At 42.8% G+C, this 16,944-nt stretch overlaps 1 protein-coding gene across 1 annotated transcript in view; it reads left to right on the forward strand.

Annotated features, from left to right (window-relative positions):
- The window catches only part of SNX18 (sorting nexin 18), a 28,014-nt gene extending 11,827 nt beyond the window's left edge, over nucleotides 1-16,187 (forward strand). The window contains exon 2 of the mRNA XM_075839768.1: nucleotides 15,351-16,187. Coding sequence (XP_075695883.1) covers nucleotides 15,351-15,604 — 254 coding nt within the window. The 3' untranslated portion in view covers nucleotides 15,605-16,187. The remainder of the gene's footprint in view (nucleotides 1-15,350) is intronic.
- The last annotated feature ends 757 nt before the right edge of the window (nucleotides 16,188-16,944 follow it).

Genomic DNA, 16,944 nt, shown 5'->3' on the forward strand with positions numbered 1-16,944 from the left:
TGGGAACAGTTTGTGGGGCAGGCATGAAGTCCTAGCCTCTCCCATGGCTTGACCTCCGCAATGAAACCCTAGATGCCGATCCCTTGTGTGGAGGAAGTACATTACTTTTCCTTGTGCTGTCTGCTTGGACGACATCTCTGCTCGATGGATGCTATTTATCCTGCTCGGACTGACAATAGAGCTGCTTTCGTCTCTTGCATCAGATTAGCAGATAGTAAATCTGTCTATGCCACAAATCTGAAATACTTCAGCACTCCCTGCTCTGTGACACCAGCATAACTGAAAACTGCGAGAGAGTAGTTGTCAGGAAATTATATGTACACAGATATTTCCGCCGTGTTTTAGAAGGGGTAAATGCGGCTTTGTAATAATAAATTTGCTTGTCGACAGAACGAGCCAAAACCAATTTTCACAGATTTGCGTGTTTCTCTTCGGCATTGGTCCTCTTTCTTTCACTCTTCTCTTTAGATGAGGGATCAGCAACCTTTGGCAATCCAGCAGTTGTGAAACTACAACTCCCAGCATGCCCTGGCAGTCAAAGGCTTTTATTCCAGCCAAAGGTTTACAGTGCATGAGGGGAATTGTAGTTTCACAACAGCTGGAGTGCCAAAAGTTGGTGAAGCCTGCTCTAGGGTGTAGATTAGGTTGGGTAGAACTGACAGGTGGTGTCACCACAGCACAGTATTCCCCCTGCATAGAAAATTCCTAGGTAGTCCATGTGCAAAAAGTTCATGCCAGGTATTCAAATTAGAAGGGGTAAATCTGTTGTCATTGTAAGTTCTCCACCGTGTCAGAGTGACCGCTTCTGTGCAAAGCTCATCAAATCCACAGCATGCCCAGGGAGATGAGCGGGCACTATATCGAATCCTTACACTAATGACCTTATGAAAGATTTCATGGCACATCGGGACTCTAGGAAAGCTGATGGCTCATATTGAATTTTACTCAATACCTACATTGGGAACCGTTTTTAATCGAAATACGAAAACAGCCGGGCTCACTGTGTTATGGTAACAGCATAGCACAGCGAGCTTGGCTGTTTCCGTAATCCCGGACAATGAGCCTACGACTGGATGAAGCAGCAGGCGGGGACAGGGGGAACCCCATTCTCGAGATCGGTGCTGGTCCCCTTAAGGGTCTAAGATCGGATTACCCAATGGATAATATGAATTTAGCTCCTGACAACAGATATCGCTGGAAAAGTTGATCTGCTGTGTTGGACTTTCTCGGTGGTTGTCAGGTTTAGACTTGGAAATTCGCTAATGCCAAACAAATTGGCATCTCCTCAATCTAGAAGCCCAGACCAGTCCATAGATCAAGTAAGTGATCCATCAGCGACTTGTCATTTCAACTTATGGCATTGTTGTCCAGAACGACAACCTTCACAAACCAACCATGAATGACAAGTCACTCAGAAAACTGCTGTCCCAAAGCCCCAATGTAAGGATAGCTCTAGTCCTGTCTGCTTTATGGAAAGCTGGGGGAACACCCAATATGGCAGCCATTACGTCACCCACCGTGCCTGCAAAATAGCTTTTCAGGTTTGCAGTGATGTGAACGAGGGCAATACACATGACTCAAGTAGGGCAAGCTGTTGTTCTGAAATCTGGGAAGATGTAATGGTAACCGTAAAATTGTTATCAAACTTTCCTGGAATCAAGTTTTTAGCCGTTTTGCAGTAGAAAACAACTCAAGGACTTTTATTTACTGGTGATTATTTAACAGGGAAGTGCCCTTTAAATGTTAGGGCTATTATAGTCGGAAGCAGCCATGTGAGGATTTGACAGTATATCAGGTGACGACTTAGTGGTAAAGTAATCCATCCCAGCATTTTCCTCTGATAACATTTCAGTCATTGCTTCTGGTTGATGTCCTCGCAGTGACATTAATGTCTTTTGTGTGGCTGACAAGCGTTTCTCCCTTTATAATTGTAGGGCTGGAACTAGAAATATCCAGCATGACAAAACAATGTGTAAACTGCTGTGTTCTGCTCCCCGGCGCCCCAACTCTGTGCTCCAGGACAACGTAGCCAGAAGAGGAGCAGCTAGTCTTACGCATAACTGGCAGCCGAGCAATCAATTGTCGCCCCCCCCCCCCTGTTAAAGGGGTTTATTACAATCCAGAAAACCCCCTTAGGGTATATTCACACACGGCAGATTTGTTGCAGAAATTTCTATGACTGTCCCATATAACTGTGAAGCTTGCAGAAATCCATTCACCTTCTAATGAAACAACCCAATTCACATGTATTGAATGCATTTGCAGTGACAAAAATTTGTGCAACAAATTACCGTAAATCTCCCTTATATAGCAAAATTATCAACTTTGTAATATACTTATCATTCAAAGGTCTGGGACATAACGGCGGCAGCCATCTTTGGATTGTACTTTCTTGTCAAACTGTTCAAGACCATGAGCTCCTTATGATGTCCATGTGTCCGAATAGTGCATGTGCTAAGGCATTGTCATTGTATGGACAACCCTTTAACCCCTTCACGACAGCCATACGGCTATATACGTTCCAACTGCTGATGCCCTGTGCAGTTGTCATGTATATAAACGTTGGCAGCCTGGAACGGGGTTTAATGTGTGCAGTACTGCTTCAATGCAAGCAGCGCTGCACTTTCATGTCTGGCGGGTCTTTAAGATGCCTGGAATACACCCTCCTGTAGGTCGCGACACACACAACCCTCCTATAGATCGGGCCACACACAATCCCCCTATAGATAGCGCCACCTAAGCTCCCTCTAGGAGCGGAATCCCCGGTCAGAGTAATAATCTTACATTACGCGCTTTGTGTGTAAGGCTTCCTCTTCTGCTGAAGTGTGAATTGCTTATCTAGCGGTGGACTTTCATCTGCGTCATCCAGATCCTCATCTTTGGATGTTCTTCTTGCTTACTCATAGGGAACGGGAGTCCATCTGGCAGCCAGATCTACAACGTCTGTCTCCCATCCTCATATTTTACGTGTTCATTGTGTGCCGTTTCCATATACTTCCTCTAGTCCCCTACTAGTGCTTTCTCTCCTGTCCATCAGTTAACTAGTCCGTAAGGGTGGGACGCCCCACGGCAGATTTCAGATTTCATTAACCATTTGCGGACCACCCAAAGTGTTTAGACGTTGGGCTGGTTTGCATATCGTTTTGCAGAAACTTTTCTAAACGTTTCTGCAGCTGCACGGAAATCGTGCATCTGCTAGAGAGGAGAGTCGGCTGTCAGACAACCAGACTCCCTGTAAGGCCTCGTTCACATCTGGGTTGGAGGCTCTGTTATGGGCCTCCGTTACACATCTGGCTGAGATCACCTGAACCAATAGTGCAACATGCTGCGCAATTGTTTCTGGTATAACCACGAACACCTAGATGCTGGTATCTGTTGTGCAACGGAACCGTCCCTTACGGTTTTCCCTTGTTCTGGTCCTCTGATGGAACAACCCCAATACTGGTGTGAACAAAACCTAAAGAAGGAAGAGATAGTCTATGTGAGATTACTGAATAAACAGGTCTAAAAGAATAAATAGAAAAAAAAAAAAAAAAACGCCACCGCTAGTCCAATACATGAAAGTAAACATTATGTAAAAATGAACATAACCGAAACGGCAACATAATTAAAAAATGTATTTTAGTAACACTTGGTGCTATTAAAATAGAAATAGAAAAAATTAGAACATGGACAGTACCTCAATAAAAACCACAGCCCGTCTCACAAAAAAACAAGCCCTTATCGGCTACATCGACAGAGATATGGCTCTCGGAATGTGGTAACACAAAAATGACTCCCCCCCCCCCCCCCCAGGTTTTTATTGTGCAAGAGTAATACAACTTTCAACAACAAAAATACATATTTAGTATCAGTTATTTTTAACACACGACAAACACCAAGAAAAACAAAACAAACATGGCGGCATTGCTCAGGGTTTTTTTCGCACCCACCCCCCCCCCCTCTAAAAAACATTTTATAAGCGCTTATCAATAAATTATATAGGCCATTGAAAAATACAACTTGTCCTGCAAAAAACAAGATCTCAAACAGCTACATCAACCGAAAAATAAAAGTTATGGCTCTTGGAGTGTGACGATAAAAAAAATTGCTTGGTCCTTAAGGTCTAAATTAAGCCAGGCCTTAAAGAGAATCTTTCACCTCCCCATACATGTGCAGCGGAGTGCAGCATGTAATGGGGAGGGCTGAATAAACTCTGGGGCACTTTAAAAAAAAAATTCTACCTCCCTCTGTTATTTAGATGGTGCGGTTATATTTGGCACCCGATATTTAAATAACCCCCTGAACAGTCAACGGGGCGTGTACTGGGAAGGAGGCGTGTTACTATGGCTGTGACACTGTCCAATCAGATATGGACAGTGGCACAGCAAGAGCGAGGAGAGAAAGTGCATGCTCTCTCTCTTCAGCTTTGAAGATCAGTCTTTTCACCCGAACTGGCAAGGGGGCGTGTCACGGCTACGGACAGTGTAAGAGCTGGGGAGCGCTTGTACTGTCCGTAGCAGAGACACGCCCCCTTGCCAGTTCGGCAGACAAAGTACAAGACTGAACTTTCACAAGAGCTGAAGAGATGAGAGCGCGCTCTACTCTTCACAGCTCTTACACTGTCCGTAGCACTGACACGCCCCCTTGCCGATTCGGGTGAAAAGACTGATCTTCAAAGCTGAAGAGAGAGAGCGTGCACTTTCTCTCCTCGCTTTTGCTGTGGCACTGTCCATATCTGTTTGGACAGTGTCACAGCCATAGTAACACGCCTCCTTCCCAGTACACGCCCCGTTGACTGTTCAGGGGGTTATTTAAATATCGGGTGCCAAATATAACCGCACCATCTAAATAACGGAGGGAGGTAGAAAAAAAATGTAAAGTGCCCCAGAGATTATTCAGCCCTCCCCATTAAATGCTGCACATGTATGGGGAAATGAAAGGTTCTCTTTAAGGGGTTAATTAAAGATGATAAAAAATATTTATTTTTAGTTTCTTGGCTATTGATGCCAAGTCTGCTTGTGTTACTCAAAAAAAAAAAAGATTAAAAAAAAAAAATACACATAATCTGCAGCAAATTTGCATTGCGTGCACAAGGCCTTCGCCTCCTTGAGCGTTTACAATAATTCTTATAAAGCTCTTTACATTGATAATCTCCTTAATTTGGTCATATCCTACAGATTTCAGATGGCTGAAACTGATGGTTTAGACTATTTTCTGTGGGTACCTATTCCGGAGCATGAACGAGTGTGACAGTCGCCGACCAAAGACCTATATCTGTGGAAATGTTGAACTGCCCATCGTTGGCAATGCACTGTATCGTTTTAACATTTTGGCATTGTCGTCCACCACAACAGCCTTCACAGACCAACTGTGAATGACAAGTCTTTCAGAAAATGGCTGTTTAAAATCCTCTACTTTACTTTGTCTTATAAAGGTGACGGTGATCAGACCTTCGCTCCCCATGGCAGGGGGCTCTAGAGCCAGGTAGTATCTAGGCTTTGACTCTAGGTGTGATGTGTATAATACATGTATTTTCATGTGGTTTCATGAGAGTTATCTTTCATTATTCCTCTGCCCAGGATGACTAAATGAGAGACAGTTGTGAATTTCCAAGTCTTTACTAATGGACCAGGGCCGTAACTAAAACACTGGGCCCCATAGCAGACTTTTGACTGGACCCCCTCCCCTGCGTGCCACACACAGCTCGCCCTCGTAGATGGTGCCATACAGCCCCCTACTGTAGCTTGGGCCGTACAGCCCCACTCCTGAAAGCTTGGGCCGTACAGCCCCACTCCTGAAAGCTTGGGCCGTACAGCCCCACTCCTGAAAGCTTGGGCCGTACAGCCCCACTCCTGAAAGCTTGGGCCGTACTGGGGGGGCTGTACGGCCCAGCCTAGAGGGGGGGGGGGGCTGTACGGCCCAGCCTAGAGGGGGTGGGGGGGGCTGTACGGCCCAGCCTAGAGCGGGTGGGGAGCTGTGCGGCCCAGTCTACAGGGGGTGGGGGGCTGTACGGCCTTATCTAGACATGCTCCCACAGTGCCTCCCACACCGTATAATACCAAACAGCTGCCCCCATACAGTATAATGCCCTCTAGCTGCCACCATACAGTATAATGCCGCCCATAGCTGCCACCATACAGTATAAAGCCAACAGAGATGCCACCACACAGATGCCCCATACAGTATAATGGCCACATATATGCCCCCATGCAGTATAATGCCCCATACAGTATAATACCCACACAGATGCCCCCATACAGTATAATACCCACACAGATGCCCCCATACTGTTTAATGCCCACACAGATGCCCCTAGTGCCAGTGCCCTTGTAGATAGTGACACAGTGCCCATGTAGATAGTGCCCCTATATTGTGCCAGTGTCCACATAGTGCCACACCCGCCTGTAGATGGCGCTATTGGGACTCCCCCGTAGGAGTGGAATTCCCAGCCAGAGCATAGGCCGGGGAATCCGCTCCTAGAGGGAACCCCTGATGGCTACTTCTTGAGCGGAATCCCCGTTGCCAACTCTGGCTGGGGATTCCGCTCCAGATGGAGCCCCTGACGTCAATGTCAATATATGGACAGTTTTAGAAAGGAAGATGATCACCGCACCGAAGAGAATATTTGATGTAATATAATGGGTGCAAGCCTTTACAGGAACCTGATCCAAGGTTCCACAAGTGGAAACAACAATTTTCAAGGAACAAGGCAGCACATCCAAAACCAGGAATTTTATTTATCCACTGAAACGTCGCATTTGTGGGTAAATACATTTCCTATTTTTGGATGTGCTGCCTTGTTCCTTGAAAATTGTTGTTTCCATATATGGATAGTGACCTTAGGGGTTTCCTCTAGGAGCAGAATCCCTGGCCAGATCATCGGCAACAGAGATTACGCTCAAGGAGTAGCCACTGACGTCACTGTCCAAATTTGGACAGTGACGTCAAGGGCTTCCCCGAGCGTAGCGCTGTGCTCGGGCAGTCCTCGGCAAGCGGAGGAGCGCCCTCTGCTCCTCCGCTCTCAACTAATTCAGGGAGCTGATGGTTTCCTGCTTCAGAATTGGGTTCAGCGGTACATACCCCTGGCCGCCCGGGACAGCGGGACGGTTGGGAGGTAGGTTAAGCAATGGCAGAGCATGGAGGTACCTCCCTGCTCTGTCATGGTGTTCAAAAGTATGTGCGCCCGGCGGGCGACACGGGCCCCCGCATGCTGCGGGCCCCCGCATGCTGCGGGCCCCGTAGCAGCTGCTATGGCTGCTGCATGGACCCTCATGACCTACAGTATGAGGAAGAGTAAGACTGAATCTGACCGATCTTGTTAAACCAGTCCGTAAAGCTGGGCTTTACTATAGTCCCATTTCATTGTCATGTCTATTTGCTTAGTAAATCTATAGGAGGATGTGCCATTTTGTGCACCGTACCAAGGCTATATATTTGTATTCCACAAAAAATTACACCTTTGTTATTTATGTCCAGAGGAAGGAATGCAGCCGACCGGGTACAATATATGAAAATATTGCAGCACAGACAGATCTTATACAGGTTTTCCGATAGACTACTTTATGATATGTCATAAGAGTAACCGCAGAATGACTTCTTGATCGGTATTACTGCTCCTGTGTATGTGCAGGCACCACATAATTGAAATCAATGGGAGTTACAAAACCTATGAAGAAGAGCTGTCAATTTTTCATAACACTTATTGATTTGGTTGTAGCCATGCATACGTTTTGAACATAGGTAGTGCTCCCAGCTTCTGACCATTAGGGTATGTTCACACAGCCTATTTTCGGACGTTTTCTGGCCGTAAATGCCGAAAAATTGGAAGAAGAACGCCTCCAAACATCTGCCCATTGATTTCACTAGGAAAAACGGCGTTCTGTTTCTTTACGCGGCCGTTTTGAAAAAACGGCCATGAAAAAGAAGTGCAGTTCACTTCTTGGGACGTTTTTGGAGCAGTTTTTCATAGACTCGATTGAAAAAAAACAGCAGTGAAAAACGCGAGTGGCTTAAAAAACGTCTGAAAATCATGAGCTGTTTTCCCTTGAAAACAGCTCCGTATTTTCAGACGTTTTTGAGTTTGTGTGTGCACATACCCTTACAGAATACTTGATTTATATGGTATACAGGTCTTTGATTTAGGAAACCCTCATTGTAGGGAATAATTTTACTGTAAGGAGCGTGAATATCATGCGGATCTCAAATACGGTGTTAATGGATTTCAGTGGGGCCATGCACAGGACTGCATAAAAACATGGTGGTATAAAGAGATATTTTTATTTTTTTTGTATGCAGAGTCCGTCTACATAGAATAGCAGCATACTCCATGAAACGCTGTATGTTGGACTGAGTTCTCTTCGGGAACTAATTGCAGTCCATCTAGGGAAAAACTGGGCATGTAGTACAGAACCTCACTCGCAAACTACAGGTTTGCTTTTCTCTTTCTCTGATTATTCTGCTGTGCTCTAAATTTTATTGGGTAATGAATCGTAATACACGAACTGTGGCTATAAAATGAATCATGAGTCAACTAGGAAGGACTTGGAGTTTGCCCTTTGCATATTTTATTACTGCCGCTAAGTTGTGCTCTCATAAATGGAATTTTCTCACACTCATTTGCTCCTGTCACACGAAGCTATGGATGGGGACGAGCGGTCGTTACTTCGATCGCTCTTCCCCAGCCATTATCATGGAGGCAGCGTGTTTACACAGGGAGATGTGCTGCCGACAACGATAATATTTTAGTTTTTTAAAACGATACGATCATCAGATGAATGAGTGTTTGCGCAAAACAGACATGCGCAAAAATGTGCAATTTTTTTCCACCATAAAACTGGCTTAAATCTCATAATACAGATTCACCCAGAGCCTTTTGAAACTGGTTGATAGGGATACTCTACATAACAGCTGCATTACTAGCCATCTGTCTGTCACAGTTTCCAGGTGTTGGGCTCAAGGCTTGGTTGGTACTGACCTGAGTGAGGACTTAAAAGGGGAAAAGGATTGGGAATGGTCAAACCACACTTTATCTCTCTCCATGATCATAATCTGAGTTTCAGCTACGTATTATCTTGAAAATCGGTAATTTGTCTAGGGCAGATCCGTATCGTGCGAACATACTGTAAAAGCGACGATTGGTCAAAATGTTCTGTTATATAATTCTCTCATGTCCAGCCGCCAAGAGTTCGCACGGTTCAGCTCTATATACTATTGACTTCCTAAATATTTTTGAAACTCGATCCAATTATTTCAACTGAACTTTGACACGTGTAACCCAGTATTTATATTTGCTTTCCAGCTATTGTTCCTCGGTAAACCTATAATGTCCTTTTGTTCGGGTTACTGATTTGAAGTCGTCTTTGTGAAAGATGTTAAACTCCTGAAGCTTTTTCATATGATTATTATTGAAGATCCATTACATGTAATTCTTTTAGTCCCCCTCTTCTCTGAAGTTAAGTTTCTACAGTTGGGTATAGACATGAGATGGATAATTTTGATGGATTCATACAAACTTCGGCTATAAAATTTTCAGTTCATCATAACAACATATTTTGCCACTTGTTTTGCCTCCTGGGCAAAAATGTTTGTAGAGTTGTTGGGTAAAATTTCATCAGGTAGCAGAACCTAATCTTACGTCTATGTCCAGCTTTGGTCACAACTGTTTAGGTGATAACCAACATGGTCGCCATAATATCTTCCACTGTAGAAGTCACCGAGATCTCCTACATGCTGTTAAAAAAATTATCCAGTAAAGAGTTATGATATTTACTTATACGGTATGGTGCCACCTGGTTTTCAAAGTGTATAACAATGTGCATGTCCACCTACTGAGCTGACACATATGCTCAGTCATTCTCCCCATAGCCAGGTCTCTACAAATGATCCTCTGTTCACTGCGCAGCAGCCAATAGAAATAGCTGTCTTCCCGGCTTGTCAGGGAAGGAGCAGAGCCTAAGCATGAGCATTACAGTATAGCTGAGAAGATTCATGGGACAGAAAAGTTGTGCATCCTGACAGCAGATATAAACCCTGCACATGCCCACTCAGTCTATTTTTCATTATATATTCATTGGGTTCTAAGGGAGTGCATACTGTGGATGTCATACAGAATATACCTTTACTACTCTGGATGCCATCTGCAGGGAAAATAAGAAGGGACTATTGTCAGCTGCCAGAGGGAGAATACTATTTCCTCTCAGAGCCCCTCTGACAGAAGCACAGATTAACAGCAGTGCCAAGGGGGACACAGGGAAGCAAAAAAAAAAAAAAGACTAGAAAGGTATTTTTATATGTTAGTAAGACTGCAGACTACTTTAAAACAGCTATTAACATCTTTTCTGGACTTTTGGTTTAAAAGTATTTATGGGATAACCCTCGATAGTACAAATCCGGAGTGATTGGTGTGTCCCTATGTAACTAGAGAAATGTGACATTAAAGAATTTGGGAAAGCGGTTACCAACTCTTGCAAGCGCTGTAATGATGGCCATGTCATCCAGCTTTTCCAGTGAAAAAAAAAAATGAAATGGCCAAATTTTATTTTTGACAACTCGGATTTATTTTAAGGATAGATGGTCTTTAACCCCTTAACGCTCAGTCACGTACTATTACGTCATGGAAAGCGCCCTGTTCGCGCTCCATGACGGAATAGTACGTCTCGGGAGTAACGGCCGTTTCGGCCGTCCTCCCGACACATACAGGAGCTGTGACAGCTGCTGTCTTGTTCAGCAGCTGTCACAGCTCCTACAGCGGGGACCGATCGCTGTGTCCCCGCTGATTAACCCCTTAAAAGCCGCGTTCTATAGAGATCGCGGCTTTTTAGGGGTTAAGCTGCCATCGCCGGCCTGCTACGCGATAGCGGCCGGCGATGGTGACTATGGCAACCGGACACCAAACAATGGCGTCCGGCTATGCCATAGACGGAAGCCTAGTGGGTCCTGACAACGTCAGGACCCACTATGCTTGCTGTCAGTGAGTAGCTGACAGTTCTAATATACTGCACTACGCATGTAGTGCAGTGTATTAGAATAGCGATCAGGGCCTCCTGTCCTCAAGTCCCCTAGTGGGACAAAGTAAAAAAGTTAAAAAAAAGTTAAAAAAGATGTGTAAAAATAAGAAAATAAAAGATTTAAAAGTATTAAAAGTAAAAATCCCCCCTTTTCCCTTATCAGTCCTTTATTATTAATAAAAATATATAAACAAACAAACTATACATAATTGGTATCGCCACGTCCGTAACGGCCTGAACTACAAAATTATTTCGTTATTTATCCCGCACGGTGAATGCCGTAAAAGAAAATAATAATAAAGCGTCCCAGAATCACAATTGTTTGGTCACTGCACCTCGCAAAAAATGGAATAAAAAGAGATCAAAAAGTCGCATGTACCGAAAAATGGTATTGATGGAAACTACAGTTCGTTACGCAAAAAATAAGTCCTCGGACGGCTTTATTGATGGAAAAATAAAAACGTTATGGCACTTAGAATAAGGTAACACCAAAAGTGAGTGATTTATTACAAAACGTATTTTATTGTGCAAACGCCATAAGACATAAAAAAAAATATAAACATCTGGTATCACCGTAATCGTATCGCCCCGCAGAATAAAGTGAATGTCATTTATAGCGCACGGTGAACGCTGTAAAAAAAATAGAATAAAAAAACAATAGTAGGATTGCTGTTTTTTAGTCACCATGCCACCTAAAAATAGAATAAAAACTGATCAAAAAGCCGCATGCACCCCCTGAAAACTACAATGAATTCCTCAAGGGGTTTAGTGTCCAAAATGGGGTCACTTTTGGGGGGTTTCCAATGTTTTGGCACCACAAGACCTCTTCAAACCGGACATGGTGCCTAATAAAGAGGTCTCCTAATCCACTGGGTGCTCCTTTGCTTCGGAGGCCGGCGCTTCAGTCCGTTACCGCACTAGGGCCACATGTGGGATATTTCTCAAAACTGCAGAATCTGGGCAATACGTATTAAGTTGCGTTTCTCTGATAAATCCTTTTGTGTTGTAAAAAAAAATGGTATAAAGAGGATTTTCTGACAAAAAAAAAAAAGGACATTTCACACCTACACCTACTTTGCTCTAAATTTCTGTGAAACACCTAAAGGGTTAATAAATTTTCTAAATGCTGTTGTGAATACTTTGAGGGGTCTAGTTTCTAAAATGGGGTGTTTGATAGGGGTTTCTAATATATAGGCCCCTCAAAGCAACTTCAGAACTGAACTGGAACCTAAAAAAATAAATAAATGAGGCAATACTTCGCTTCTTACATTATACTGATAATGGGCCATGCCCACCCCGAGGTGACCCCAGTTTTGACCGTTTGTATAAACGGAGACCCCTATTAGACCGTTTCAGTGCCCGGTTTTCCCAAGCATTCACCCCCGAGACGTGTATTTTTATTGATGAGTCCCTGGTACATTTTAAAGGGAGGGTTCAATTCCGCGAGTACATGCCGGGTAAGAGGGCAAGGTATGGCGTGAAGATATATAAGCTGCGAGAGTGCATCAGGGCATACCTACAAATTTAGGATATATGAAGGAAAGGCCACCCCCAAACCAGACTGCATCCTGGACTACAATAGGTACATGGGAGAGGTGGACTTGTCAGATCAAATCCTGAAGCCCTACAGCGCCATGCGGTGTGGTATAAGAAGCTGGCCGGGCACATCATACAGATGGCTTTGTACAATGCGTACGTGCTACGTCGATGTGCAGGCCAGACGGGAACTTTCCTGGAATTTCAAGAGGTGATTATCAAGAACCTAATCTTTAGGGACCAAGAAGGGGGGGCACCCAGTACTTCTGGAAGCGGGGCCACACGCATCGTACCAGGGCGGCAACACTTTCCAGGAGAAGTTCCCCAAACTGGCAAGAAGGGAAAAAGTCAAAAGAGGTGCAAAGTCTGCTATAAGGGATGACACAATATATCAATGTGACACGTGTCCCGAATAACCAGAGCTCTGTATGAAAGTGTTTTAAAATTTATCATACATCCCTTGGTTTATAATTTACCCCAATTTTACTTACCCTGACGCCCCCCGCACAGCTTATCCCCCCTCGTCTTTCCCCTCTGAGCCCTGCTGTGTGCCCAGGCAGCTGATAACAGCCACATGTAGGGTATTGCCGTACCCAGGAGAACCCACATTACAGTTTATGGGGTGTAGGTCTCCGGTCAAAATGCTCACTACACCTCCAGATGAATGCCTTAAGGGTGTCGTTTTTAAAACGGGGTCACTTCTTGCGGGTTTCAACTGTACTGGTACCTCAGGGGCTTCTGCATACATGACTTCGCACTAGAAAATCCCCAGTAGGCCAAATGGTGGTCCTTTCCTTCTGAGCCCTCCCATGGGCCCAAACGGCAGTTTATCACCACAAATGGGGTATTGCTGCACTCAGAACAAATTGCGCAACAGAATGGGGTATTTTGTTTCTTGTGAAAATAAGAAATTTTCAGCCAAAACCACATATTCTTTGCAAAAATAATTTTGTTTTCATTCCCAGCCCAATTCAAATAAGTTCTGTGAAAAAACTATGGGGTCAAAATGGTCACAACACCCATAAATGAATTCCTTGAGGGGTGTAGTTTCCAAAATGGGGTCACTTCTGGTGGGTTTCTATTGCTTTGATACCTCTGGGGCTCTGCAAATGTGACATGGCACCCGAAAACCAATCCAGCAAAATCTGGACTCCAAAGAACAAATAGCGCTCCTTTACTTTTGAGCCCTTCCATGGGCCCAAACAGCAGTTTATCACCACAAATGGGGTATTGCCGCACTCAGGACAAATTGGGCAACAAAATGGAGTATTTTATTTCTTGTGAAAATAAGAATTTTCTGAGCTAAAATGACATATTATTGGAAAAAAAATATATATTTTTTTCATTCCCAGCCCAATTCAAATAAGTTCTGTGAAGAAACTATTGGGTCTAAATGGTCACATTATCCATAAATGAATTCCTTGAGGGGTGTAGTTTCCAAAATGGGGTCACTTCTGGTGGGTTTCCATTGCTTTGATACCTCTGGGGCTCTGCAAATGTGACATGGCACCCGAAAACCAAGCCAGCAAAATCTGCACTCCAAAGAACACACAGCGCTTCTTTCCTTCTGAGGCCTCCCATGAGCCCAAACGGCAGTTTATCACCACAAATGGGGTATTGCCACACTAAGGACAAATTGGGCAACAAAATGGAGTATTTTGTTCCCTGTGAAAATAAGAATTTTTCATAAAAAATTACATCTTATAGGAAAAAATGACATTTTTTTTAATGTCACAGCCCAATTGAAATAGGTGTTGTGAAAAAACTGTGTGGTCAAAATGGTAACAACAACCATAAATGAATTCCTTGAGGGGTGTAGTTTCCAAAATGGGGTCACTATTGGGGGATTCCTACAGTTTTGGCACCTCAACACCTCTTCAAACCTGGCATGCTGCCTAAAATATATTCTAATAAAAAAGAGGCCTCAAAATGCACTAGGTGCTTCTTTGCTTCTAGGGCTTGTGTTTTATTCCACGAGCGCACTAGAGACACATGTGGGACATTTCTAAAAACTGCAGAATCTGGACAATACATATTTAGTAGTGTTTCTCTGGTAAAACCTTCTTTATTACTGAAAAAAAATGAATAAAATTGAAATTCAGCAAGAAAAATGAAATTTGCAAATTTCACCACCACTTTGCTTTAATTCCTGTGAAATGCCTGAAGGGTTAAAAAACTTTCTAAATGCTGTTTTGAATACTTTGAGGGGTCTAGTTTTTAAAATGGGGTGTTTTATCAGGGTTTCTAATACATAGGCCCCTCAAAGCCACTTCAGAACTCAAGAGGTGCCTTAAAAAAAAGGCTTTTGAAATTTTCTTAAAAATATGAGAAATTGCTGTTTATGTTCTAAGCCTTGTAACGTCCAAGAAAAATAAAAGAATGTTCAAAAAACGATGCCAATCTAAAGTAGACATATGGGAAATGTGAACTAGTAACTATTTTGGGTGGTATAACCGTCTGTTTTACAAGCAGATGCATTTAAATTCTGAAAAATTCTATTTTTTCAAAATTTTCTCTACATTTTGCAATTTTTCACCAATAAACACTGAATATATCGACCAAATTTTACCACGAACATGAAGCCCAATGTGTCACGAGAAAACAATCTCAGAATCGCTTTGGTAGGTTTAAGCATTCCGACGTTATTACCACATAAAGTGAAATATGTCAGATTTGAAAAATGGGCTCTGAGCCTTAAGGCCAAAACTAGGCTGCGTCCTTAAGGGGTTAATGTTATAGATCAGGATCTACTTTTTGTTTAATTTTAGTTTTGATAAACTTTCTTATGACATATGGACTATAACCCTACTCTTTGTTCTTTTATAGGGGCACTAACCAAAGTTCGTGAAACCAAGAAGCACATTGAAGAGGGCAAGATGGAGCTGCAAAAAGCTAGCGAAATCCAAGAACGATGTAACCTTGTATCCTATGCCACCCTGGCAGAAATCCAACATTTTCATAAAATCCGCGTGCGGGACTTCAAGTCACAAATGCAACATTTCTTACAGCAACAGATAATATTCTTCCAAAAAGTGACGCTAAAGTTGGAAGAGGCACTACAGAAATATGACACAGCCTAGGGATGACAATTGGAGAACCATGAACTTTGTTATCCTCATTTTGGGGAGGTTTAAAACTTTGGGGTTTTAACCCCTCTTACGAAACAACCTGTTGCCAATAATTGGCGGTGGTACACAAATGGTCGTACATTTATTTTTTAGTATACTGTGATTGGAAAAAAAAAAAGGACTCGTAATCCGCATAGATTCAACATAGCGCATTTATATTTAAATTCTTATTATCTATGCTTACACTACCATTGTACTTTTGTTCTGGAGTATCGATTATGCCGTTTGCCTTACTATTGAACTATATCACAGAGCATACTTCAGAGTGGACTAGGTATCCTATGAGATGACATCATCAGTTGCCTTTTTTTTTTTTTTTTTTATATTATGGATTTAACAAAATCCTCGGTTTACAGAACGTTTACTTGAGCAATTATTCAATCCTTGTGCCTTCCCAAACGTTTTTTTTCTTTGTTTTTTTTAATAGTAATAAACTCATATTTTATCACAGTGGAGGAATGCATCTGATGTAAAGCATAAGTCTGTGTTACGTTCCTGATCTTTTTTACTTTATAAAACTCCTGCATGTACTGTACCTTTTAGCCTTGTTTATAAGGTTCTGTACTGGTAAATTAAGTCAGGTGGTTGCAGATATGTGAGTTGAGGTGTAGTCATTCTCTTCGCAAATAATGGGTATGGTTTACACCACGTTTTTAGCAGACGGTTGAGGCTCTAATCAAACTTAGTTTTTTCCTATAGTCAGAAATATACATCCAGAGTGTTCCCCAACTTAAACCTCCAAAATAAGGTTATGATGTATTCCACTGTATAGGCATACATCGCCATTGGGCTCCCATTGTAAATAAAAAAGTATGCCGCTCAGTATTTGTAGGCAGACTATGCTTTCCTATACAGTGAAAGAAAAGTAATGCCGATACATACGGACCCAGCGTATGCTAAAAGGACACTCTTTTGGCGTAGGTTGGGTGCATGTGGCCCTAGGAATACACAAACGTATACTTCTACAACAGGAGGCTATACATTTGAATCCTGTGTTGCTATTGACTTCTATTGTACATGAATACTGTTTTTTTGACTGGACAGAAAAACGTAGCAGGCTGTACTTTTCTGCTCTGTCAAAAAACGGTATCCTTTTACAATAGTATTTAACAGCGACAGGATCCAACTATATAAGTGTTCTGTTGTAGCAGTTTACATTTATTTTTTTTTTATTTTTTTTAAGTAAACCGTAAAAACAAATGTATGCCTTAACTGTGTGGCAAAAGCGTGGCGTGTACCAACGGCACTTTTTTGTTTGATGCAATGGCAGAATTTAGATGTAATTGGAACAG

This window comes from Rhinoderma darwinii, chromosome 1 (assembly GCF_050947455.1).
Source record: "Rhinoderma darwinii isolate aRhiDar2 chromosome 1, aRhiDar2.hap1, whole genome shotgun sequence".
Lineage (NCBI taxonomy): Eukaryota > Metazoa > Chordata > Amphibia > Anura > Rhinodermatidae > Rhinoderma > Rhinoderma darwinii.